This window comes from Saccharomycopsis crataegensis, assembly GCF_037102585.1.
Source record: "Saccharomycopsis crataegensis DNA, jcf7180000000097, whole genome shotgun sequence".
NCBI classification, from domain to species: Eukaryota; Fungi; Ascomycota; class Saccharomycetes; order Ascoideales; family Saccharomycopsidaceae; genus Saccharomycopsis; species Saccharomycopsis crataegensis.
In genome coordinates, this window is record NW_027043837.1 from 550,587 (window position 1) to 576,174 (window position 25,588).

At 37.9% G+C, this 25,588-nt stretch overlaps 8 protein-coding genes across 8 annotated transcripts; 3 read left to right on the plus strand and 5 right to left on the minus strand. All coding sequences in view use genetic code 12, as the record gives it.

Annotated features, from left to right (window-relative positions):
* Nucleotides 1-1,763: 1,763 nt before the first annotated feature.
* On the minus strand, nt 1,764-3,668 carry DASC09_056530 (serine/threonine protein kinase; the record flags this gene model as incomplete). The annotated part of the gene is made up of 1 exon (XM_064999238.1): nt 1,764-3,668. The coding sequence occupies one exon, from the start codon at nt 3,666-3,668 to the stop codon at nt 1,764-1,766; it is 1,905 nt and encodes a 634-aa protein (XP_064855310.1).
* An 819-nt stretch (nt 3,669-4,487) lies between these two features.
* DASC09_056540 (ribosomal 60S subunit protein L42B) lies at nt 4,488-5,470 on the minus strand (the record flags this gene model as incomplete). The annotated part of the gene is made up of 2 exons (XM_064999239.1): nt 4,488-4,804; nt 5,467-5,470. 2 exons carry the CDS (start codon nt 5,468-5,470, stop codon nt 4,488-4,490), a joined length of 321 nt encoding a protein of 106 aa, XP_064855311.1.
* A 1,866-nt stretch (nt 5,471-7,336) lies between these two features.
* On the plus strand, nt 7,337-8,200 carry ERV2 (flavin-linked sulfhydryl oxidase; the record flags this gene model as incomplete). The annotated part of the gene is made up of 1 exon (XM_064999240.1): nt 7,337-8,200. One exon carries the CDS (start codon nt 7,337-7,339, stop codon nt 8,198-8,200), a length of 864 nt encoding a protein of 287 aa, XP_064855312.1.
* A 1,030-nt stretch (nt 8,201-9,230) lies between these two features.
* On the plus strand, nt 9,231-9,694 carry DASC09_056560 (uncharacterized protein; the record flags this gene model as incomplete). Its single annotated transcript, XM_064999241.1, has 2 exons — nt 9,231-9,234; nt 9,330-9,694. 2 exons carry the CDS (start codon nt 9,231-9,233, stop codon nt 9,692-9,694), a joined length of 369 nt encoding a protein of 122 aa, XP_064855313.1.
* Nucleotides 9,695-11,471: 1,777 nt separating this feature from the next.
* On the plus strand, nt 11,472-13,381 carry DASC09_056570 (GATA-type transcription factor; the record flags this gene model as incomplete). Its single annotated transcript, XM_064999242.1, has 2 exons — nt 11,472-11,503; nt 11,659-13,381. 2 exons carry the CDS (start codon nt 11,472-11,474, stop codon nt 13,379-13,381), a joined length of 1,755 nt encoding a protein of 584 aa, XP_064855314.1.
* A 598-nt stretch (nt 13,382-13,979) lies between these two features.
* BDP1 (transcription factor TFIIIB subunit BDP1) lies at nt 13,980-16,094 on the minus strand (the record flags this gene model as incomplete). Its single annotated transcript, XM_064999243.1, has 1 exon — nt 13,980-16,094. The coding sequence occupies one exon, from the start codon at nt 16,092-16,094 to the stop codon at nt 13,980-13,982; it is 2,115 nt and encodes a 704-aa protein (XP_064855315.1).
* A 1,128-nt stretch (nt 16,095-17,222) lies between these two features.
* On the minus strand, nt 17,223-18,347 carry DASC09_056590 (GSK family serine/threonine-protein kinase; the record flags this gene model as incomplete). The annotated part of the gene is made up of 1 exon (XM_064999244.1): nt 17,223-18,347. The coding sequence occupies one exon, from the start codon at nt 18,345-18,347 to the stop codon at nt 17,223-17,225; it is 1,125 nt and encodes a 374-aa protein (XP_064855316.1).
* Nucleotides 18,348-18,927: 580 nt separating this feature from the next.
* MHP1 (Mhp1p) lies at nt 18,928-23,184 on the minus strand (the record flags this gene model as incomplete). The annotated part of the gene is made up of 1 exon (XM_064999245.1): nt 18,928-23,184. The coding sequence occupies one exon, from the start codon at nt 23,182-23,184 to the stop codon at nt 18,928-18,930; it is 4,257 nt and encodes a 1,418-aa protein (XP_064855317.1).
* Nucleotides 23,185-25,588: the final 2,404 nt, after the last annotated feature.

Here is a 25,588-nt window from a genome sequence, read left to right on the forward strand (position 1 = left end):
TCAGCCTTTGAAAATTTTGCATTACATTTTGGATAATAACTACATTGAAACTGGTTCTCGAATAATGAAATATATATTTATATATATATATGCTAATTTTGAATGTATATTGTAAGGCCAAAAGTAAGTCTCCCAAGAGACCTAGTCATTCAAACAGATGTATTATAATAATCGTAAGAGATATGTCTTGTTGATAAAAATGTGTTGAGAATTTTCGGCTAAAATATATTTCAAATTGAAGCGCCACTTCAATTATTAATAGTTTAACGAAGGAAACTACAAGAGCAGGATCTGAAGCTCAATTCAAAAATACATTTTATATATTACAATATCCATATCCATATATGAAATGGTGTTCCACAAAATCTCAACACCCAACCTTACCACCTGGAACTCCCTTCCATAAATGAGCACAGACAGGGTAACGTGTGAAAAAAAAACCGGGGTATTTAAAGAGAAGATTTTTCAGCAATTCAATTATTAACTCTTATGATATTTTTTTCTTTTTCTTTAACATCAAATCGCCAAATGGCCCTAGCTAATTATTATGGAAGGCACAGAATATCCATATTTTTGTGATTTTTTTTTTCCTGCTAGGGCTGGAGCGTAGAGTAACCTTTTGGAGCACGTTACTGGGCGCCTGATATTGATATCACGTATAGTTGATATATTGGGAATCAGTTGTCGCTAAATCTTATTATTTTACTTTTTTTTTTTTTTTTTTTTTGTAATTGTAAGTTCTATTCAATCAACACTGGTTGGGCAGGGCAGGGTGGGGTTTCCCATACTAATGTTGTGTATTATTGCTTCGGCACACCTGAATCACCATCTTTCAATTTCCATCCATTGATTAATTGAGTTTAGAGATTGATTTAAATCAATTGAGAGATCACAGCTAACTAATGTAATATAATGCCTTGCGAATTTCAAATTCGGCATTTTTTTCACACCAGCATGATCAATTTTCTTGGTCAATTATATCGAAGCTCCATTGGGGCCGTCCTACAGCTTGCAGAGTGCAATTTATTTGTATTCCAACTTGGAAGACAACCATTAACATGTAAAGTCCTACAGAAGAATTGGAATGTAGTAGAATTCTTAGTCCATTTATGACAAACCGCATTGGTAATCTGAAAACTTTTTTGGGGAAATTGGAAGCCAGTCTGTCATATTTGACAATCAAGTTTGAAGTCTTTTGGAAGGATAACACCACCAGGAGTGATATTCAACGACCAAACCATGAGTTTTGGGAAAGAAGTGCCACTTAGCGAAAACTGATAATGAAATCATGATTGGAGAGCTGCACTATTCGATCCATATTTTTCAATATAGTGAGAGTAATGTGGACCAATTTGGTAATGATTATTAGTAATAATAATTTATTACACAAATAGCTACAATATTTGTAATACTTGTTTTAAAAATTCCCAATCTTTAGCTCATATACACTTGAAAAAAAAAGGTCCCCACATCCATAATTTGAGATTCTTTGTTTCTTCTTCTTCTTCTTCTTCTTCTTCTTCTTCCTGTTCATATTTTTGAATAAATAAAAATATGTATACTAATAATACATGATAAATAAACAGTAGCAACAACATATCTGACTCCCGAATTCTGAGCCTTATCTGGAATGTATTCTCTAATAGAATTATAAACTTCATTGTACAAATCACCTTCTTGTTTCTCATTCTAAAACTTCTTCAACACATTTCCTTGTACTAACTTAGTCAACCTGTTCATTTTTTTTTTTTTGTGTAGATATTTCAAAACTTCTTTGTCAAATAGTCAAATCTAGAATACGTGTACCCGATAAATGGCAAATCATTTCGAACATTACCTGAGCTACCGGCGGTATCGGTCCCACCTTGTCTATCCCTTTGTTGCAACAACACTGGATTATCAGGAACCCCTTCCAAATCATCGGTCGGGAAGAATCTCGTGTCGGTAATACTCGTCAATTTAGGAATGAACGGCGCCCGTACCTGTCTAATGGTGGACCAATCGACCCCTCGGAAAAACGGATGGGCTTTAATTTCTGCAGCACCTCCTCTACCTAATCGATACTCTGCTTTGGTCAATAAACTTCTTATCAAATCCTCACTTTCCGGGGATAAGTGGACTTCTTCAGGGATCACCAAGGTCTCTTGCCAATTCAAAATCTTCCGGTAAGTTTCTTGAGGAGTATCCGAAGCAAACGGTGGCCAGCCAATGAGACATTCATACATGATGGCCCCAAGCGACCACCAATCACATTCTTGGCCGTATCCTTGATGGATGAAAATTTCCGGGGAAATGTAGTCGGGGGTCCCGACGGTGGAATACGCCATCAATCTTCGGTTTTTCCTCCAAGTTTGAATCTTGTCTCGATTATTGATGGTCAAGTGAATGGCTTGTTGTTGATTATCATTGACAAGCGACACGGTTCGGTTGTGGCTTGGTTTGGAAACCGGTTCTTTCCCCAATAATTTCCGGTAGTAGTTAGAATCGTGCATCTTATGGAACCCCGTGGCCAACCCAAAGTCACTGAGCTTGATATGCCCGTCAATATCGATCAAAATATTATCTGGTTTGATATCTCTATGGATGAACCCCAATTTGTGGATCGCTTCGATGGCCAACACACATTCGGCGATATAAAATCGGGTGATATCTTCGGTGAACACTTGCCATTTAATCAACATCGTCATCATGTCACCACCAGGTAAAAACTCCATGATCAAATACAAGAAGTCGGAATCTTGGAAAGAATAAAACAACGACACCACCCATTCGGAATCACTACCGGCCAAGATGTCTCGTTCAGCTCTGACATGCGCCAATTGGTCTCTTTTGGACATTTCCGATTTGATCAAAGTTTTCATGGCAAACACTTTGCCAGTATCGACTTTTTGCACTAATCGAACCTCACCAAACGCCCCTTTACCAATGACCTTGATGGTTTTGAAATCCTGTAACGAAAGCCTGGTTCTTCTTAACCTGATGAATTGCGATTCTTTGAGCTTCAACAAGTTCTTGGCCCGATTTTTCCTTTCGTCACTGCCTTCTCGTTCAAGATCATTTTCCAATTGCAATCTTCGTTTATTTCTGTCGATGGCATGGTTGACTGATTGATGATAATAGTTTTCGATTTTCAAAGAGGTTGCCGAGGCCTTTTCTTGAGTGGCTTTGGGAAACAAATCCGGTCTTCTAGTGAACGATACCACTTTCTCTTGGGCAATCGGTACCGGGAAATTTGGGCTTTTTGGGCTAGTGATTGCGGAATTGATAGATCCGGGATGGTAATCGTTAGGTTGGTTGGCATTTATTTGGTTCGTGGGTATTATTCGATTGGTATTTATTTGGTTAATGGTCGATGTTGGACTAGTGGTGCCGGGGCTCTTTGAATAAAACTTGTTCATGTTGAAATACGACACCCGTTTTGGTTGTTGGTTGATGACTGAATCATTATTATATCTAGATTGTTGATAATAATTTTGTTGTTGATTAGATGAAACAGAGTTTGGGGAAGTTGGAGATTGCTGTTGAGACAGAGACTGTTGTGGAATGTACATCATCCGTTGTTGTTGTTGTTGTTGTAGTTGTAGTTGTTGTTGCTGCTGCTGCTGCTGCTGCTGCTGTTGTTGTTGTTGTTTGTAATACTGGCTACTGCCAAAAGGATTAAACTGCATCTTTATAAAAACACTCTTTCCACTCAGAATACAATAACTCTAGATTGATGCTCTATATTTAGATTTGCTGTCCACCGTTTTCTTTTTTCTCTTTCCTATCTCTTTCACTAAACTAGGATCGAAGTAGAATATATATATGAACACACTAATATCAGAACAAATCCCACTATTTTGAATATAATTCCGAGGCAACCGATCTGCAAATTCACCAGACACCGCTGGTTTCTTTATATATATAATATGTATGCGATTATTTCACGGCACTTATAGATAGATTTCTAATAAGGAATGACAACCCACACCAAAGAGATGAAAATGAAGGACCAAACAGGACAACAATTATATTATTGATACGAGTACCTGAAAATATAAGCGATGCCCACAATAATCAGCAACTATTAGTAAAGAGCGTGGTAGATTGTTAAATCAATATTGGGGGAGAAAGACATCACCTTTTTTTTTTTTTTTTTTTTTTTTTTTTTTTTTTTTTTTTTTTTTCTTTTTCCCGTTGGCTCCTCTCAATTTACCATTTCTTCTTCTTTGTAATTTTTGGGGCCCTTCGTTTCGCACCCACCCACCCGTGTAGTAAAGAGAATGAAATTGCTGATCCAACGATCGATCGATCGATATCAACATCTTTTATCTACAATATATAAACAAACTACTACAAATATCAGATAGTTAAATTTAAAGAGAAAATACATTAGTCATATAAGGCAAAATACACACAGTCGTATCACGTTTGTAACAATGAAATCACCATATACTTGAGAACCAAATGATAGCAGAATTTTTTGATATGAGCAGTCAGCAACACATTTAGAATTGCAAAGCGGCACCCTTTTGTTTCTTGTCACCACCCAATTCAAAGTGCTTACATCTCTTCAATGGCAATTGAGCCTTGTACTTGCACTTAACACATTCCAAACGCAAGACAACCTTCTTGGTAGTCTTAGCCTTCTTGTGGAAAATTTGCTTGGTTTGACCACCATAACCGGATTGTTTACGGTCATAACGTCTCTTACCTTGGGCAAACAAGGAAGCCTTACCAGCCTTGTATTGGGTAACCTTGTGTTGAGTGTGCTTTCTGCACTCTTTACCTTTACAATAGGTCTTTCTGGTCTTTGGAACGTTAACTAGATGATTAAAAGGTTAGTAAGTTGTGAGAATTTTTTTTTTATAATTATAATAATAATTATAATAATAATAATTGATTGGTCATATCTCATAGATATCTTGTCTTTCTATATTAGATATTAGATATTTGAGGGGGTTTTTGTTGATTATTCACTCTTATGACTTAGTCCAACTATGGTTTTTGAATAAATATTCATATCAATGCTTTTTTGTTTTGTTTTCTGAAATGGAAAATTAATTTTCAAATATATTGTAAATGACCATTTGGTATAAATCATTTTGTTCACTGATGGAAAACGAAAAAAAAACTTCCTGGTGCAACCACATTCATTAAGATGTAGTGTAACCAAATTATTGAATATTTATATTGTCGTTGATATGATTATTACTCAGTAATGGTATTTAGTTGGTAATCTTTAATATTATATTGTGGTGATTCCAATTAATATCTAGTCATCTTTATTATATCTCTGATCATCAATTATTCTTTGATCCTCTTTTTGGAAACAGTATTTTTTTGTATAAAACCACCACTTCACAATTCCCTTCGCCTTCACCCCTCAATATAGATATACACACATAGACAAAGACAAGCGTTGAGAGATATCGATATCCCACATTATTATATCTAGACCATATTATTGAACACTTCTCGACATACCCATTTTTCACTGTTTCTATATGTTATTACCTATTCAACAGTCGGTGCCAACGAGGGATGATATTTTTTTTTCGTGCAATATTTTGTTGGAAATTCCTGAGGGGGGTTCCCTGCCCGCTCCCCACCCACTGGGATGGCACGTGATGGCAATCCAGCGTCACTCGGTCACCTGGCAGGCACTCCCAGGGCGCAGGTATTTTCTTGCCTTAACAGCACGTGATGATAAATACAAGCCCTAGCGTGGGAAAAAAATGACCAGCAGCACAAGTCATCATCGTATAGTAGTACAGTTAGTATAAACTAAACTTTCAACAACAACAAGATTACAGATAGTAGTAGTAGTAGCACCAATATTTGATATTATATTAACTATAGTATAACGCTAGATAGATAGAGTCGATCCTCTTATTTTGTTTTTGTTTTTGTTTTTGTTTTTGTTGTTTTTTTTGGACGATCGCCGGTTCTAGTATCGCAAAATCTATTCACACAGGTTAGTTAGTAATTGATCAACATATCAAAAGATTCAAGTAGTAGCAGGGACCAGAAAACAAACAATACTTACAATGTAAAGAGCATGGATGATACCTGGAATATAACCAAGGAAGGTAAGAAGAATGTTGATGAAGAAATCCGCGCCAATACCTCTTTCAAGGAACACACCAAGTGGAGGCTAAATTACCAAATAGGCGGATTATGTTAGTAAAAAACAACAACAACAAAAGAAAAAAAAAAATGAACAAATGAACATTTTTAATAAGGTCAAATCTAAAAAGATCTTTCAGCAAAAACTCACCAAGAAGATTGCCGCAATGATTTTGAAGATATCGGAACAGGTAAGGGCCATTGTTATTGAAGGTTGTTATTATTATTTCTGAGAGTAGAAGTAAGATAGAAATAGTAGAAGTAAGATAGAAATAGTAGAAGTAGTAGATAGATACTCTGAGATTCCTAGGAATACCCAATCTAGAACTCCTGAAGATATTGGTTCACTTATATACAAAATATATAAATGGTTGTTTGTACTAGGTTTGCTGTGCGATTGTGTCACTGCTAGAACCTTGCAGCAAGCCACCCCGTCTTAACCGTGCCCACATGCATGATGATTGTAGCACGATTATGATCATATCCCCAAAAATACCGGAGGCTATCTGTTTATATATATATATATTCAAAGCTTTGTATATATTTTGTGACTAGGAAACACCAAACAGGTAACATTTAGAAATTTGGACAGTGTAGTTTGATGGGATGGGCATCACATAATACCGTCGCATCGCAGCAGGATAAAAATAATCTGGCATATTTTTGCTCTTTTTCCATCCTCTTCTCCAATTAGGGAAGATTGCTATCGAACATGGATATCCACTCTTCTGTGACACTACCGTTGGGACTGACTGGATAATTTTTAACTTTGGCTTATTTATTAGTAGCAGGCTATGTGTGGTTGGTGTGGGTGACTGACGGGGGAGGAGGTACTGCTAATAAGATGAAAATAAATGAAAATAACAGCAGCGGTACGATCCGTTGGATGGATGGATGTCATTATTGTTGTTGTTGTTGTTGACACATTTCTATTCTGGCTGGTGGTCTGGCGTCCCGCCGGTCTGGCACCGCTGGGGTTGAAAGGATTACCCTGAGGAGGAGGGGTCGCCCTCCCAATGATCCCCGGGTAATCTGTTCTGATGATGATGATTTCTTCGTAACAGCATACATTATTATTATTATGGCGTTTATAAATAGTATTATTATTTAGTTACCAACATATATATATATAAAACAAATACCCATGATATACATACCACATACATTGGAGTGATACATCTTTGCAAAAAAAAAAAAAATCAATTACAATTCAGATAGAACAACAACAATGATCCGATTAGCAAAACGGCCAATAATATTGACCCTCATTTTCTCGTTTGTCATCCTCTCGGTGTTCTACACTTCGAAATCAAATAACCAAATATCCATTGATGCTCCTCGCTTCAATAAGGAAACTACCATTGGAGTTTCATCTTCATCATCATCATCATCTCATTCTCTGACCACATCCACCAATAACAATGATAATGAAGTTCAAAAGGAGCTGATCTCTACTAATGATAACAATAATGAAATCCCAAAAGAGCTGATGACTACTAAGAATAATCACAATAATAATGATAATAATAATGATAGTAATATTGGAGAGGACACCGGATTGAAAGCCTTCATGCCAAAAATGGAAAATGCCACCTTGAAAGCCGAACTTGGGAGATCGACTTGGAAATTACTCCACAACGTTCTTGCCAGATACCCTGACCATCCCACCGACACTGAAAAGGACTCGCTAAAGCAATTCTTCAATTATTTTGTCCAAGTATACCCTTGTGGCGACTGTGCCCAGCATTTCCAAAAATTATTAGATAAATTTCCGCCACAAGTGAACAGCAAACAGACCGCGGCGCTATGGGGGTGCCATATCCATAACAAAGTCAATGAGCGGTTGCAGAAACCAATTTACGACTGCACCGGTATTTTAAACGATTATGATTGTGGATGTGGGGGAGAAGGAGAAGGAGAAGGAGAAGATGATGCTGAACAAAATGAGTTCAAGAGTCTTTCTTCGTCATCGGGGAGTTCTCGTGATAAAGAGAAGTTCCAAGTAGGGATCATTGATTCTAATAAAGAAACCATCGAGCATTTGGAAAGTATAAAGATCGAATCTTCAGAAGAGTACCAAAGAGGTGGTTGAACGGATTTATACAATTTTTTTTTTTTTTTTTTGTCAAGTTTTTCCAGTCATTCAATTTAATTTAGTATTTCCTTTTCACAACTTTTTTCGTTCATTCTTATTGTTCTTATTATTTTCTCTTTTTATTTATGAAATTAGCTACCTAGTATCGATGATTTTGTTGTTTATGTTGAGATCTCCATATTTTTTTTTTTTTTTTTTTTTCAGGTTGTTTTGCATTTTGGGGAACGGAAAATGTAATAATATCCTGTGGTAGTTATAGTTATTATGAATTTGGTTTTATTTAAATAAAACATATATATATACATGAATCAAGACAAAGCCACGGTGATCAATCACCACTGTCTGTGGGTATGATAATAATCCCATGAGTTTTCCTCAAACTGCAAATACGAAATTTTTTCTAGATTCCCTGCTTCTTCTTTCCTTTTTCAAACAAAACTATCCTATTAAAAATTGAACTCGACCATCTATCTAATTATTGCAAGTTATGGTGAGAAAAAATTTAGGCATTCCAAAAAAAAATTCTGGCACACGAAACCACCTTCAGGTAATGTAAATCAAAGTAAGATCTGCCTGCTACCAACAACATTATTAGGTAAACGTTTACCCCCTGACCTTTTTCCTCGTTGAAATGGATGATATCACTATCCAATCCATAACGGAAATAACAGAGAAACAGTTCAAACAACTTGGATTGTCGAATGGGATCTGGGAGGGACAAAATCGTAGAGCCTTGGATAGGTGAAAAAAAAAACAAAAAAAAAGTCCTTTGAAACCCAAAAGTAGTAATGGCTACTCAGAATTATTACCAAGTTTGTACAACTCAATGGTCAGCATATGGCGCCATCAACAGAATGTTTCTCCTTTGAATAGAAACTTGGTGTGGTGACAGAAATAAAGTTTGCAGCACCCCTCCCTCCCTGCCTCCCCCTGCACGCACCAATATTTGAGTTGAGTGATCGATCGATCCATAAAAAATTGAGGATCCAACGCATTTGGGCATAGTAGTATCATAATTATCGAGAAAATGGGTAGCAGAAATTAAAGATAAGATAATTGGATATCATGGCTTGCCTTTCTATTTGAAATAGGAAGGAAAAAAGAAAATTGTTCTATTTATAAAAAGATAACGTCTTTTGCAATTTGGAAGGGTCAATCAAATCAATCAATATCGATTCAATTAATCCAGCATGCCTCAGATGCCAGAAGGCCGTCAAGCTCATTCCTGCCAATAATAAGGAAGAAAAGACATTCGACACCTCCTCCACCATCCACAACGAAATTAAACGGCAAATCAGCCAAGCCGGCACCTGGTCCCCAAAAACTGTTGAATTTAAAACCCTGTATTCCAGATTGCTCAAAAAGGTGGTAACCAACAATAACAGAGAAATGTACTTGACTATGTTGCCAGGAATTTTAACCTCCGATGGTTCATTGACCGACCAAGCGTTACAGTATTTACAACTCACCAATGCCCACCTGTTTGTTTAATCTTCCAAGCCACTTGCCAACAACCGAATTGATCCGTCAAACTTAATGCTCAGTAGCATCAGAAAAAAAACCAAAGTATTGGGCTGGCAGCAACACCTACTCCGGAGATTTTTTGGCCAGAGTAGCCAAATACGCAGAATACCTTGAAGAATCTACAGCTGAAACCTCCGTCCTCGCCTCTTTAGTAGAAGATAAACTGCAAAATCAAACAGACGATGTTGATTACGATTTCTTCATCCTGGCTTTTTTTAAGACAATAATGAAGAACTGGAAGGCAAGGTCAAAAGAACAAAAACCATCAGCGATGACGATGCTGACGACAGTGAATATGAAAGTCATAAGTCCAAGAAATCTAGAAAAAATAAGAAAGTAAAAAAAAAGAATAGGAATATTCCAGTTGTTTAGTTTTAATTTCGGCCTCGCCATTCTCTCATACCTCATTCATGCATCCCCAAAGCTAGTTTAACGCGTATATGCCATGTCAGTTTAAACAAAGTAATTATTCTTTACACGTGGAATGGCAAAACAAAACAAAAAACAGATTATCATTTACGTTTATATATAATATCTATGTAATGCCCCATTCATTTAATGAGTGAATTCTTTCCTCTTTTCCAGATATATAATGAGGATCGAAAACACCTTTCAATTTGTAATGTGCTATTATTGTCCAGTGAGGAGCAATGCCACCACCCATCTCAGGTACATATAAAGTTTGGCATGCAGCATATCTTCACTTCCTTCCTTTTCCAACTAACCAATCAACACAGGAATGGATTAAAAACATTAAAAGCAAAGCAAACTCAAGGAAACAACAGAGAAAAAAAAAAAAAATTCTTTGAAAGACCGACGCTAATGCCAACCAGCCTGTAAAGAAAAAGTTCCTCAAAGCTGTCAGTCACCCCAAATGCAATGCGTAAGTCAAGAATGAAATATATATATATATATATATATACAATAAAGAAAGATAAATGACAATCTAATTATTAGAAATGATTTGTACAATAATAAACAATCGATCAGCGAAAATAGAAAAAAACTCTGAGAATTGAGGATCAGACAGTCAACACCATTAGAGCACCCACCTTCTTTCTTTTTTTTTTTTTGATTTGCCCTCTTTGCCCCTCAGTGAAAATTATAACTCATTTGAGACTATTGATTGCTATACCTTTCCGGGTGAAGAAATAATAATAATAATAATCAACGTGAAGGCATGGGTCAACTGTATATATTGGCAATCAATGTAAGAATCGCCAATCAATGGTGCCAATTCCAACAACAGCAGAAACAAATAAATTCAAATAAAAAAAGTTCTTTACTTTCAACTCTGGGGAGCTCGTTCACTGGTGCAGAATTCTAGCCCTTTTAGTCCAACATCAATCCCAAAGCAACTGAAAAAACCTTAATCTTCGCTTCCCCTTCATAGAGCAACTTTTTCATCCAACTTTCTTTTTTTCTTATTTTTTCCTCATCTTAACTCATCAGAGAATAATCAATCTTCCAACTACCATTTCCTTCTCACCTCTACCCGGTCCCACAAATAGCCACCAAACGGAAAAAAAAAAAAAAAAAAAAAAAAAAAAAAAAAAAAAAAAAAAAAAAAAAAAAATAAATAACCAACCAACCATAAAAAAAAAAAAAGGATACAATATTGTTGGTTTTATTTAAGAATTTTCCCGTTATTACTGACAAATATCAACAAAAAAGCAGATTTGACAAATGGTGGCAAGTTCCATTAGAATTGAAAACAATAGCAGCTCCTTGCCAAATGATTAAAATGTCAGATACTTCAAGAAAGAAACCAATCAAGTAAGTTGACATGTCTCAAGAAATTGATGGCTTGTTGAAAATCAGTTGAGAGGTGTAATAGCTTTTGAAAATCAATTGAGTTGTAATGACCTTTCATAATGATGCTCTTTTTTTTTTTTTTTGTTTCTGATCCATTTACTAACATTTGCTTCAAGACTACCGTCATTCAATGAGTTGGAGAGCTCTGCACTTTTATCTAAAGGTGGTGATCCAAAGTCAAGTAGAAATAGAAACTTGTCGACAATAGCAACAGGATTTGGAGATTATAGATTCTCCACCGCCCGTCAACCGCATCAATCTAATGACAAAGACCCGGAAGTTATGATTTCATACACATTCGATCCACAAGTACCCGTGAAGACAGCTGCATCATCTCAATTAGAATATCCTCTGCTTCCTAGCAGCAATCCAAGCAATGATGGCACTTTGAGAATCGGTCCTTATCATAGCAAAGCTGTGAGCATTGGCGGGAATGTGACGGCAACAAAGCCAGGATTCTTAGGACCTGAATACCAACCTCAACCTCCACCGATAAATAGACAGGCCCCTGAGTTTATCCCCAGCTTGGCCCAATCAACAGAACATTCATCAATCCCGTTGCCTTCACGGTGCTATCAGCAACAATTCACCAATAAACGTCAAAAGTCGATACAGCTCCCAGCTGGTAATTGCACCCTTGCTGACCCCAACGAAGAGAAGGTCAAAGTTTTCAGGCTGATTGAGGCATCAATCTCGTCATTCCAATTGCTTTCTGGTATGATGAACGATATTAATAAAGATTTCTTAAATATAGTCAATGACAGGAACTTTGAACCAACTACTTATCATGATAATCTTCTAACAACAGGAGGAAGATTGGGAAAGCAGCCTTTAATTGCCGATTCGAAAATCCAAGAGTTTTTGTCGAAAATCCCGGTGGAGGTGCTTGAACTGCTCATTGATTCAGCTGATAGATTCACTAGAGGCTTAACGACGTGGAAAAGTTATCAAGAAAATCAATCCCCTCACCCCCAGTATCGAAATACACAACTCAAGCGGGAACAAAAATATAAACAAGAAGCTTTGCTTCACGCTAAACAGCAATACCTCCCGCAACCAACCGTCATTTCAAGCTCGGTGCGAAAATCACAACCATCTCTGGGGTTTTCCGCAAATGCACCACCACCACCACCACCATCAGTGCTGGTATCTCAACAACATGTAGACACCCCAAATTACTCGTATCATCATCAAAATCCCCACCAAAACCCCATGTTTACCGTTGAACGACAAGCTCCGGTGACTATGAACTTATCGCTGATGGAATTTGCTCCAGAACCAACCAGTAGTAGGCCACCCTTTCTAGCCAAAAAAAAATTGGATTCGTCAAAGAAACAGGAAAGTAATGCGAATAAGAGAAATCCCAAACGAAGCAATAGCAGCGGCAACATTGGCGTCTCCGGTGGTGGTGGTTCAACCAAGAAACATTCAATTGTTAACAATAAAAGAAAACATTCTTCCGATTCGCACACTACTGTATCTAATTCGGATACCCGAAGAGCCAGCGGAGGAACCAGCGAAATGATTACACTTCGGGTGAAACCTTCGAAACTAATGAACCCTGAGAAGGCGACGATGCTGATCCAACCGCCATCGAAACGGGCCCAGGGGCAATTACACCCGGAACTCAGTGTGAAACACGAGTTGGTGTGCATGCAATGTGGACGTAAAGACACCCCCGAGTGGCGAAGAGGACCTGATGGGGCCAGGACGTTGTGTAATGCTTGTGGGTTATTCCATTCGAAATTGCACAAGAAGATGGGGCCTGAAAAGGCCGATGATTACTTGAGGGGGTTGCGGGAGAATGGCAACAATGGTTTCCGGAGATTGCCAAAGTGAACGATGGCGGGAGAGAGGGTTTTGAATGTTGAATTTGAGTGGAATCGTAATGGTTGATTGACCAACGAAGCAACACATGTCATATCAATTCTAATTGGAATGGAGAAGGGGGGATTTTTGCTTCCTTTTTTTGTTAGGAACTAGCTAGCCAACTTGTATAATAGTAGTAGTATATATCTCGGTATCATTTTCTTTTTATGTGTGTTCTTGTTTTATTTTGATCGCTAGCTCTATCATGTTTAGTTCTTTGATTGTATTTATTTTAGTTTATAGCATTTATTTTTATAGTTCTTTTTACCACTATTTTTCCTATTGTTTGTAGATAGATGGATGGAAAGAAGGAAAACTTTTTTTTTTTTTTATTTTTTTTTTTGGCAGATCCTCCTTCCTTCCTTCCTTCCTTCCTTCCTCCCCTTGAGATTAATTGCCTTCTGAAAAAAGCAAGAAATGAGATCTCGCACCCCCCGGCACGGATTGCCTGCCGTCCCGGACTGTCACCTAACCAATAATAAATACATTTATATCTATATATATCATCATTTCATTCACAAAAAGTATACTACTATATTATATATTATATATATTATATATATAATCTTCAGCTAATCTCCCCAATCACCTCTTCTTGGGCTCTCAACATTTGAAGTCTTTGCTGTTTGGAAGACAATTTCTTTTCATTTTTACGAACCTCTTCTTTCCGGCCTCGTTCCTCAACGTCCTCTTTTCTCGCCTTTTCCTTCTCTTCAAGAAGCATCTTCATGCCTTGTTCATGCCTGTCCTTCTCCTTTTCCAATTCCCGATTGAAATCTTCAAGCGATTTGAACTTCTTCTTTTCAGAATCGATCCGCTTCTCATTGATGGAATCGACATACTCGTCGAAATCAGCCGGCAACTTCTTTTTCAATGCCAATTCCACCAAAAATAAATTCTTCTTTTCTTCCAACGTGAACTTCATCTTGATTTGTCTTCTATTTCTATGAGGAAACAAATTGGTGATGATCCCGAAATCGGTTCCCCAAGTGCTTAGTGCCCGATAGAACTTGATGGTTTCATCAAACGTCCAACGATCAGCGTACACATTTTTCGTGAACGATTTGCAATGAATAGGGTTTTCAAACGGGTTTTCATTCTCGACTTCCCGGACTTTCCCATCGTTATTGAGGTTTTTCCGCGAGTCCAAAAATTGCGAGCTTTCATCGATGCTAATTTTCCCATCGGCAAAGTTCAATTGAATGGCTTGTCGAGGTTCGGGTTTCGCTTCAAAAAGTTTATCAACCTCTTCACGACGACGGTTTTCTCGTTGTTCAGGGGTCTCGTCGTTTCTAAGCAATTCTTCTAAAGGAATCCCCGCCATTCTGGCATGTTGGCGTAAAGCTCGCCGTTTTCTAGCCGCGGCTTTACGTTTCACAGAAGCATCTCTGGCCAATTTGAAATCAGTAGAAACTTCCCCGATTGGTAAATCAAAATTACACAAATCAGCAATGGTGAAATTATCTTCGTCCAACACGAAATCCGCGAAAAACTCTTGTCCAAGCCCCGCAGTACCTTTTGGGATTTGTTTGACATCAGTAATTTTGAATTCTTTATCGAAATATTTTTTGAATTTTTCGTAATCTAATAGAGGAAGCGCTTTGATTCTTTTCGAGATCGGGTCAATAACAAGCTTGACATCTTGGCCATCGTCATCATCTTCGTCTTCTTCTTCTTCTTCATTATTATTATTATTATTATTATTCTTATTCTTATTATTATTATTATCATTATCATTAATAGTTTTACCAACTCCATTAATCAGGCCAGCAGCACCAACACCACCAACACCACCACTGAATGGTACATTAGTGCCTGCCTTTTTCATTAATTTAGCAATCTCATTATTCTTCGATGGTAATCTTCTCCAAGGATTACTCTTGACAAAACTCATGAATTTCACATATTGTCTCCGTTCATGTCTTTCAAATTCCGTCAACCCAGAACCATCATTATCATCATCATCATCATCATCATCATCATCTTCTTCTTCTTCTTCTTCTTCATCTTCCTCACCAAATAACCCTGGGGATGGGGTATCATCGGCTTGGGTTGGTTCTACCGAATCTTCCTTGAAATCTTGTAGAATACTACTCAAAGGTCTAGTACCACTAGCTGACACTTCAGTAGTCGACGCCATTGATCTTTTTCTTTTCTTTGCTGGGTCTTGAAGGTTTTTAGCAAGCGAACCCTTCAATGATCTTTTCTTCTTACGTTTCTCTGCCGGGGGTTGAGGTTTCACGAACCCTGCAGTCTTATCGAATCGGGAAATCGACGATAATCTGCGGTTTCTCCCCGAGGATTCATTAATGGTGCTACTTCCGGGTTTCATTGGCCCACCAGTAGATACTGATGATCGTCGCGACAGCGATGACATGAGTTTTAGCACTTCGGTGGAGTCGGGGGCCTTAATGACATGATTTCTCGATTTCCTCTTGGTGGCCGGGGTGGGTTGTGATTCGGCGGTGGTCTTTGAACCCGCAGCCGTGGTAGGTTTATTATTGATTGGACCAGGAGTCAATGAGGCTTCAGAAGCACTGCTAGGTTCAGGAGAGATGGAACTTGTGGAAGACACCACCAGCAGGGCTTTTGTGGGCTGAGAATTTGGGCCAGCACCACCAGCTGGAGTTCTTCTTTTAATTTTGGGAGCGAATTTTGTCCGGGACTTGCTGACGAAACTCATGGTGGTGATTGATTGATTGATTGATTCTGGGGTGGGTAAAGAAGAGCTTGTTTGAGGATGGATGATCAGAGATGTCCTGTCCGACACGCTTATTTTTTTTTTTTCATTTTTTGGCGTATTTTTTTTTTTTTTCTCTTTCCCCAAAATGGCGTTGGTTGGTAGGGCAGGGCGGGCTACTTTACTCGCTGCCTACCTGCCTACTTACTCTTTACAGCGTGAATGGGAATATTTACCTACCATTATCATCATTTCATTATTATCTTTCTGTCGATTATTCATTATTCCTTAATTATTGGTTCATTTTGTTTTGCTTCTCTTTTTTTAGTTCTCTTTGTCTCTTTCCCCACCTAGTCTATCATAAATACGTAATACTGGTTTGGATCTTTCGATTATCATCGTAGTATACATTCAATTGAAACAAACGTTACAAACAGAAAAAGGACAAAAAGAAAAAGAAAAGAGGTCAGACAGAATGGGGGCATCAGAGAATACAAAAGAAATACACCAACTGATCAGAGTCGGTTCTATGGTGAGGGGGGTGGGGAGAAAGAGACAGGCAGAGCATTTTTGTTTGCTCAGTATCTTAAAAAAAAAAAAAAAAACCTGGCCCAGAAACAACAGAAACAAACAAATAATGAAAAATAACAAAGCACAAAAAAAAAGGGAGTTCAGATTAAAGAAAAAAAGAGGAACGAAGGGAGGGAGGGAGGGAGGGAGGGAGGGAAGGAAGAAAAATATAAAACATCAAAAGAAACAAAGTAAAATTAAAATTTTCAGGTCGTTAAATTCATTTTCAATCGAGGTAAATTATCATTAATGAGAACCACCATTATTGTTTATAGATCAATCGATAACGTAGTGAACGTTCATCATCATCTTCATCAACATCATCATCATCATCATCATCATCTTTTTCTTCTTTTTCTTGTTTTGGTTCACACATTCTTTGCTGATCATTTCTGGTCAGTTCACAGATGGAAATACACAACAAAGATGAATAGACAACAACTAAAATAAATTAAAAAAAAAAAAGCCTCAACAATAGTTTAAAATAGATATACATTTCTGTATTCCTTATTATTATTATTATTATTATTGTTATTTTTTCCATAATTCTTTTTTTTTTTTCTAAGATTTCCAACTTGGAATCAACACATTTCTCAACTCCGGTCTCATCATAATTTCTGACTCGTCAAAATCAAACAACTCTGGCATTGGTTTATATTGTACTGTGTCCAGCTCCAGGTGATTGGAAATATAATCTCTAAAATCAGGCAATTTCACATTGAATTGTCTAAGCTCGTCAAAGAACGGATCGCACATTGCATCGATGGCCCCGACTCTAATCACCGGACTATAATTCAAAAACTTCGTCAACAACCCAATGGCAAGCTCCCGGTTGTTTGCCAATGAATCAACGTACAGAAACGACGCTGATTTGCCAAGCACTTTGGTCAATGGCGTCGGTTTGATTTGCGGGAACTTCTGCTCCATGTAGTCAGGGTTCATGGACTTGATCTCTTGTTTAGTTGGGGTGCCCAAAATCTTGATGATTTCCACTAATTGATCGATCCCACTGTCTCCAGGAAATAACGGCCGGCCAATAACCAACTCTGCCATCACGCATCCCACCGACCATATATCGATCTTGGTGGTGTAGTTTGTCGCGGCAAAAATCAATTCAGGAGCCCGGTAATATCTCGAGCATATATAACTCACGTTGGCCTCAGAAGGATTCAATATCTTCGCTGATCCAAAATCACAAAGCTTGAGGACCCCAGTGGCTGGGTTCAAGAGCAAATTTTGGGGTTTGATGTCCCGGTGACAAATATTCAGCAAATGGATGTAATTTAGGGCTCTCAACAACTGGTACATGTACAATTTGATTTCGAATATTGGCATATGGGTTTTCCTTTGGAGATAATAGTGGGAGGCCTTGTAAATGGTTTCGGGGACGTATTCAAGAATCAAGTTCAAATAAAGTTCGTTGTTGTCGGTGTTTTGATAGAAGTAGTACTTCAAATCCACAACGTTACGATGGTGGACGGCATTCATTATCTGGAGCTCACGGTTCTTGAAGCGCTTATCTTGCAACACTCTCTTGATGGCACAGACTTCTTCGGTTTCTTTAATTCGAGTTTGGAACACCACCCCAAATGACCCATGGCCAATCATTTTTTTGGAGTAGTACGTGATGATTTTCAGTTCACCGGTGTGCCCATCGACCACAGACTCTTGGATCAATTCTGACATTTGTTGTAATGTGTTTTTATATATATATATACATCTATGTAGATGTGTGGATGGTGGATGGTTTGATATAAATTAAATTATTATACTACTGATAATGTGACAACAAGTGCGAATGGCGGGGGGGGAGAGGGGGAGGAGGGAGAAAAAAAAAAAAATTGAAATTGAAATTGAATTCAACAGACGTATGGGGAAATCAATGAACGTTAACTGCCAGCGAGAGAATATATGTATATATATTTTATTATGTGTGGATACTAACAATAATAATATCGGAGAGAGACTATATATATTTATATATATATACACACATAGATATAATATAACACAATATATAAAATAACACATAATATATCAACAACAACAGCACGCACATGATGACAGCCGTCTCCGGCACATGACCTCACGCTCTCCCGGGGGAATCGGTCACGCCGCCTTTGGGGAAATCCGGGGGAGGGTGCCTCGTAGGTTACCCGCGCGGACTTTTGACGTATTCTCTCTACAATAACCAAGAATATTCATTCAACATAAATACCAATTATCTTACAAATAATAAAATAAACAAAAGCACGACACGTAACATTCAGGCTTGTCGACTTCTCACCCGCACCAAATCATCAACAATCGTATCGTACGGCTTGGTCTCCTTTTCTACCTCCACATCGTCAATACTGGCCTCGCTAGCAGTGTCGCTCAAATCACTCTCATCTTCATCCTTATCTTCACTTCCTTCCTCTTTTGCCAGATGTAAGCTCTTCCCGTTGGCAAACTCTTGTTCAAGCGCCGACTGAACATCCCTTTTCTTAAACATATCTTCAACACTGATCCCGTTTTCTCGGAGACTATCCAAAACATTCACAATATTACTAAGTTTTGAAGTATCGAGTAACGCGTCCTTGATCTTTTCACCATCGACCGCTCCTCCTCCTTCTCCTCCTCCTCCTCCTCCTACCACGTGTTTAAGAAAATGATCATCGTACTGAGGTCCTTGGCCCTTATCAGCATTGTCACCAGAACCATGCTCTTGTAATTTCGCCTGGAGTAGATTCCCTGCTTTCAACACACTACCTTCTTCTTGATCAAGCTTCTTTAAACTTGTTTGGCTGCTGCTGCGACGAACCTGTGAGTATGGGAATACTGACGATACCCCTTCCTTGGATTTCATTCCGGAAATCGGGTACGCCTCTTCATCCTCTTCTTCGTCAATGGCATTGTGGTCTAGACTTTTCCCAAAAATCTGGGTTTTCACCACCATCGATTCCTCACTGGCACCCTTCTCCGTAACCTTATGGGTAATTTCATACTCATCTGCAAATTCCTTATATCTTTCCCTCAAAATACGGAGCACTTTGTCCAAAGCATTATCAATAAAACAAAATCTAATGAGGGTCTCCTTACCATCATTATTCAATTCGTGCTGCAATCTCATTTCAATCAATTTTTCAATAGTCTGATTCAAGCTATTCTTAATCTGGAAAATCTTTCCCAAAAACTCGAACACAAGTTGCTTCACTTTCTTCTTCTCTTCGCTATTGATCATTTCTCCACGTTCATTCTTTTCATCGTATTTTTGCAAGAACTCAACCACCTCTTCTGTCAAAGATCCTAAACTATACTCGTCCTTATCAATCCCCTTGTTTTCATTTTCATCTTCTCCCCCATTGACACCGATTTTACCGTGTCTAATTATCTGCTCCATGTTTCTCACCGTGTAAACCCCAATATTTCTTCTCAAATGGGTTGGAATATAATCGAAATCCATTTCCAAAGAAATGATTTTTGACCGCTTGACCAAGTTGCAAATCGCAGAATATCCACCAAGGGTCAAAGGATTCCCCAATAATGATAGATAATACATATGTTTGCAACTCATCAATGAGTCGCAAATTGCAATCATCGATAAGTCTCCAATACCATTGTAATCCAAATGCAACCTAGTCAATTTACTAAACAACGTCAAAAACGAGCAGAAAATTTCGATATTGTACAGGAAATATCTTGGGTTCCCTGACAAATCCAAAAACCTGAGGTTCGATAATTTCGACAAATTGTAAATCAATGATGAAGCCTCCACAAATTCTCCTTCAGTATTCAGCGTCGTGGATTCTTCATGGATTTCAGTACAGTTCAATGATAAATACTGTAACCCACATTGTTTCCGTTCCTTATGAATTCTGCTAAACACAGAAATCAATAAATTGACCGATCCACCTTTAACTGTCATCAAATTATTGCTTCCACAAGAGCTCCGTTGAATTTTTGTCAGCATACGATTCATGTTGTTATAGCCTAAATCAAGACTAATAATCAGAGAACTGTATTTGAGAAGCCAGTTGCAAACCACTTCCATTTGTTCGTAACTTAAATTATTATACGCCAAGCCCAATTTCTTGGTCCGACCACCCAACGCCATTTCGAATAATTTCTTAAATATCGGTAAGCTTTTAATCTTACAACCTGTCAAGATCAACGATTCAATACCTCCCCGGTAAATCAAAGACGCCACAAATAATGACCAATCCATTTCAGATCTATCAGATTGGCTACCGTCCATTCTGACAATCGAGGTGATGGCTATGCTCTTTGGCTTGCTAGATTTGGAAGACGAAGAAGTTTTCAATGATGAACACATTGTGATATCAAGGGATATCAAAGACTTATTTTTCACAAGAAACCAACACAACAATTTCCAACCACGGGTATCAAGGACAGTGTTCCTTAAACTGAGTTTTTTCAAATCATTTTTGTAAGCTATCGACAGCAACAATACCCTGAGCATTTCTAAACTGAGGGAAATCCCATCGACGATCAACGTGGCGATTGGGGCAATACTGATGAAATCTCCAAAAGTTATAATTTCAATAAGTGAAGGCAATGGGTTTTTAAAGGTTAGCAGATCAAGAGTCGCAGTAGAATTCTTAGGAATTTGTTTCAAAGTCGATTTGATTGGTAATATTTCACGAAGATGACAACAACGAGCATACAACACGTCAAGTGGAACTTTCTTCTCCATTATTTTGTTGATACTTTCTGAGCTATCATTAGACACTTCCTCGCCATCTTCATCAGTGGGTTTAATACCTGATGGTTTATGACGACTAACCATTGGCTTATCAATCGAAATCAGCTTAGCTTTTCGAAGGCTAGGATCATCATCTTCTTCCGCTTCTTTTTCTTCTTCTTGCTCTTTTTTTTCAACGGCAGCACCTTCTTGGTCATTTTCATGTTCTACAGGTGGTGGCGGTGGTGGTGGTGAGCCTGAGCGTCTCTCGAATTGCTCTTCTTCTGCTTTTTCTTCTGGGCTAATAATCCTCAAGTGTCCAAATCCACCAACCACCACTCCTCCTCCGCCTTCTCTCATAATCTTCTGACGTTCTTCAGGGGTCAATTTATGAACCAATATCGATCCATTTTTCAATATTTCCACTTCACCTTTCCGTGGATTCCTGGAGGCAATCTGTTGAGGTGGGTCATTAAAGAACACCCGTTCACTAAATGTGACACGCTTCAATAATGGCATGTGCATAAAACCAGGAATTTCTTGCGAAGACCCAACACTATGTGCTTCAACGAGGGAGGATGATGAAGATGATACAGATGATGAAGATGACGATAGTACCGAATTATTTAATGGAGGACTGGTAGGATGTTGGTCAACACTTTGGTGACGTCTGAGGAATGAGCCAAAGCGAGCAGTAGTTTTTGGTGACAGGGTGCTATGGATACTACTGCTAACGTCGGAAATCGAGCCACTATTATGACGACCGTGAGTACTTTGGTTTACTCGTTTGATAGCAGGAGGCAATGGGGCCTCTTGTGGATGAGGAGGAATTGGGCGTCCCAAAAGATCCACTTTTGGAGAAGGGGGGATTTCATTCAGTGGGAACAGAAACGACGATGCCGTGGTGGCAGTGGAGGATGGTGTATCACTAGTTTTAGTGCGTGACAATAGCCTAGATAGCCCGTTTGAACGAGGAGTGGTTGGTTCTGGTATTACTGTGGATGGGGCAGGTTCACTGTTATTGTTATTGTTATCAGGGAAATTACGTTCAAGGTTAGACATTTTTTCAATTCCCTTTGATTTATAAAACTCCAAGAATTTTTGAAATCTTGGATCCAAGGCATTTTCATCCACTGGTTGATCTGTTGGTTTGCTATCTGTTGGGTTTGTTGTTGTTGTTGCTGATGATGATGATGGTTTTGTTGTTGATAATGATGATGCTGATGCTAATGACACCCCATTACTTTTAGAGGTCGAGTTCCGTTTCGTGTTTGTAGTAGGGACATTAGAGGCTTTTTCCGGGGTTGATTTCTTCCTTGAGAATTTCAGGGACAATTTGCCAAAGAATCCACTACCGCTGCTACTGTTGCTACTGTTGGTATGAGATCTGGTACGTCTGATAATTGAGGATTCAGAGTGCTGGTGGGAAGCCGATATCGTTGCGGAACGTTTGAGGGGTGCTGTTCCATCACCAGTGGTCAGGATATCACTGAGAACCCCTTGAACATTTGTGGCGTTGGTAGATCCCACTGTTGGGATACTTTTCTGAGGAGTCAAAGCCGACCCGATGTTCCTAGAAGTGACAGCAGCAGCAGCAGCAGGGCTGGCGGTTGCGGCATTATTGGTGGTGGAGGCATTATTGGAGGGTGTTTTCAACAGGGAAGGGATTTTACTGATGACATCAATTCTTTTGATATTACCACGGAGAAACCAGTCGAAATCTGCCTTGTTGAACCCTTGGATGGCATTGGAGGCATCGTTCTGGAGCTTTTGTCTAATTACATCCAGCTTCTTGTCTTTGCCAGTGTCTTTATCGACGGCGGTTGCTGGCGGCGGCATTTGTTTTTTGTTTGTTTTTTTTGTTGGGGCTGATGGTGATATTGTTAGAGTGGATAGGCAGAGTATGATCTAAATGTGATTATCCAGTGGTGAATAATAAAATAAAGCAAAGTAGTGTAACGTAAAGTAATAATTGGATGAGAAAACGAAATTAAAAAAATGACATGAGATTTTCTGTACCAGAAAAAAAAAGAAAAAAAGAATTCCGGCCCATCCTGGCGGTACTTTTTTAATTTGATGTGCACATGCGCTTACTGTCAAATGGGGCTGGTTTATAGCTGGCAGTTGTTGTTGCTATTATTATCACATCTCTTTGCTCTTCGTCCTCTTCAAATCTGATCTTGTACAAGATATGTATATTAGTAACATCAATTGCGCCTCGATTGCTTAGTAACTGGATACATGAATGACATAACCATCATCACAAAAGCTAAGGGAATTCCGCAAAATTACCAACTTATCTAATAACGTCTAGACCAATTGATCTTCAGAGAAAAAACCTTGGGCCTCGAGTTTGATACTGCCCAAAAATGTTAATCATTAATATATATATATGATATTCATCACAAGAAACAGACAATATCAAGACAAATTACCATCAACAATATCAACATCACAATAAACAATCATTCCATTCCTCTTGGGTCCACTATCAAAGTTCTGGTACACTGATAGAATAAATCACCAATTACCACTTACCAATCCAGCTCTAAAACTTATGGTGGTAAGTAATAATGATTATAGATATGCCACGTTAGCAGCTATTACCAAGAATCATAAGATTCAAATCCAAAAGAGAAAATTGGCCGAAAAAGAAACCTGGAGTAGTAAGTACTATTTGATCAAGAAAAAACAGGAAATTAAGTACTACCAGAGCAAGCAAATATCAGAGCAGAGAATGATACACCACCTCAATTGTGCATCTTGTAATCAACTATTTGGTATATATGGTCAGAGATCAGAGAAACTTCAATTATATACCTCGAAATAACATCAGTTTTCCGTTCGAGCATTACATTTCATCTGTGAATCTATGTATACCAAAGATATAAGAGATTTCCTAAAGATGAGAATGAATCCTGACTACCAAAAGGACCCAGATATATGCCGGAATTTACAAGATGTAACCATTTTTTTTTTTTTTGATTTGAATTGATTCAATAATGTTAGTACTATGGGAATCAAAAATGTGTGATGCCTTCAGATATATAACCATGGTACTGGTCTATTTGATTCTGATAACATTCCATAAATGCTTCACATTATTATCTGTTAATAATAATTTAGACAAATAATGGAAAATAAGTTAAAGTACACAGTTGTTACATTGGTTTATAGAGTCATGAGATGTGTCTGAACTTAAAAAGTGTGTGGTTACACTTGAGACAGGCCCATGGTTCAGGTTCTTACTTGTTTTATACCTTATTTTATTGTTCTCTAGAAATTTCTAATGGTCACTAATATTAAAATATTTAGTATTTGGAATATTCTATTAAAACACATTGACAAAGACCCTCATCTTAGTTCATGAAGCTGCTGATGATGGGTAATTCGCTAGCGACTTCATATCATATCTCCACATTACATGTTTTTTTACTCAATAATCTTGATTATTGGATTTTTTACCGGTGATGTAATTTATACTGACAGTAAGAAGTGTGATTTTATGAGAAAGTTATAGCATTTGATTTAGCCTATTAGAAAGACCAGCACAAAGTGCCCAGCGTGCATTTTATTCAGATACCTTTGTAACTCATTAATATACAAGTTTTTTATTTTTTTGTGTATAAATGTTTATGCACAGCTGTAGTAATTTTTTATATCTCTATATGTTTCCTTTGTAATAGAGAAGGGTCTGTTATCTTGTTGTGTAAAGAGACAAAAGAAGTTATCATGCTAAAACTAAGATATAAAAAAGAAATGGCAGTTGCAGAGACAGATTTGAGAAAAATAGCAACAGAAGTCCAAGAAAAATTTCCGATGAAAAAGTCTGTGATAATTTAAATTTAATTAAAGGATTTTTTCTTTGGAACAAGTGGGTGAACTATAACAGTGCTCGCGATGTATGTATGCTATTTACGATTACCGCAGAAAATGCACACAGCATAATGTATTTAGATAGCAAACTAAATCTTTGTCATCATTTGTTTTTTATAGCAACCATATTAGATCTTGAAAAAAAAAAATACTGTCGAGGTTAATAGATTTAAGCACTGGCAGCAATCAGACTTTATCGTCACTCATTATTTTTATTTTCTTGATGAAGAAAAACACTGCAGCTTTAAAGTTATATCTTTACTTCATTGTATTAATTTTTTGATGAGCTCCTCATGTTAATAATAACAAAAACTCTTCATTCCATGCATCGCAAATGAGGGGACACCTTCAGCTCTATTCATGAGTG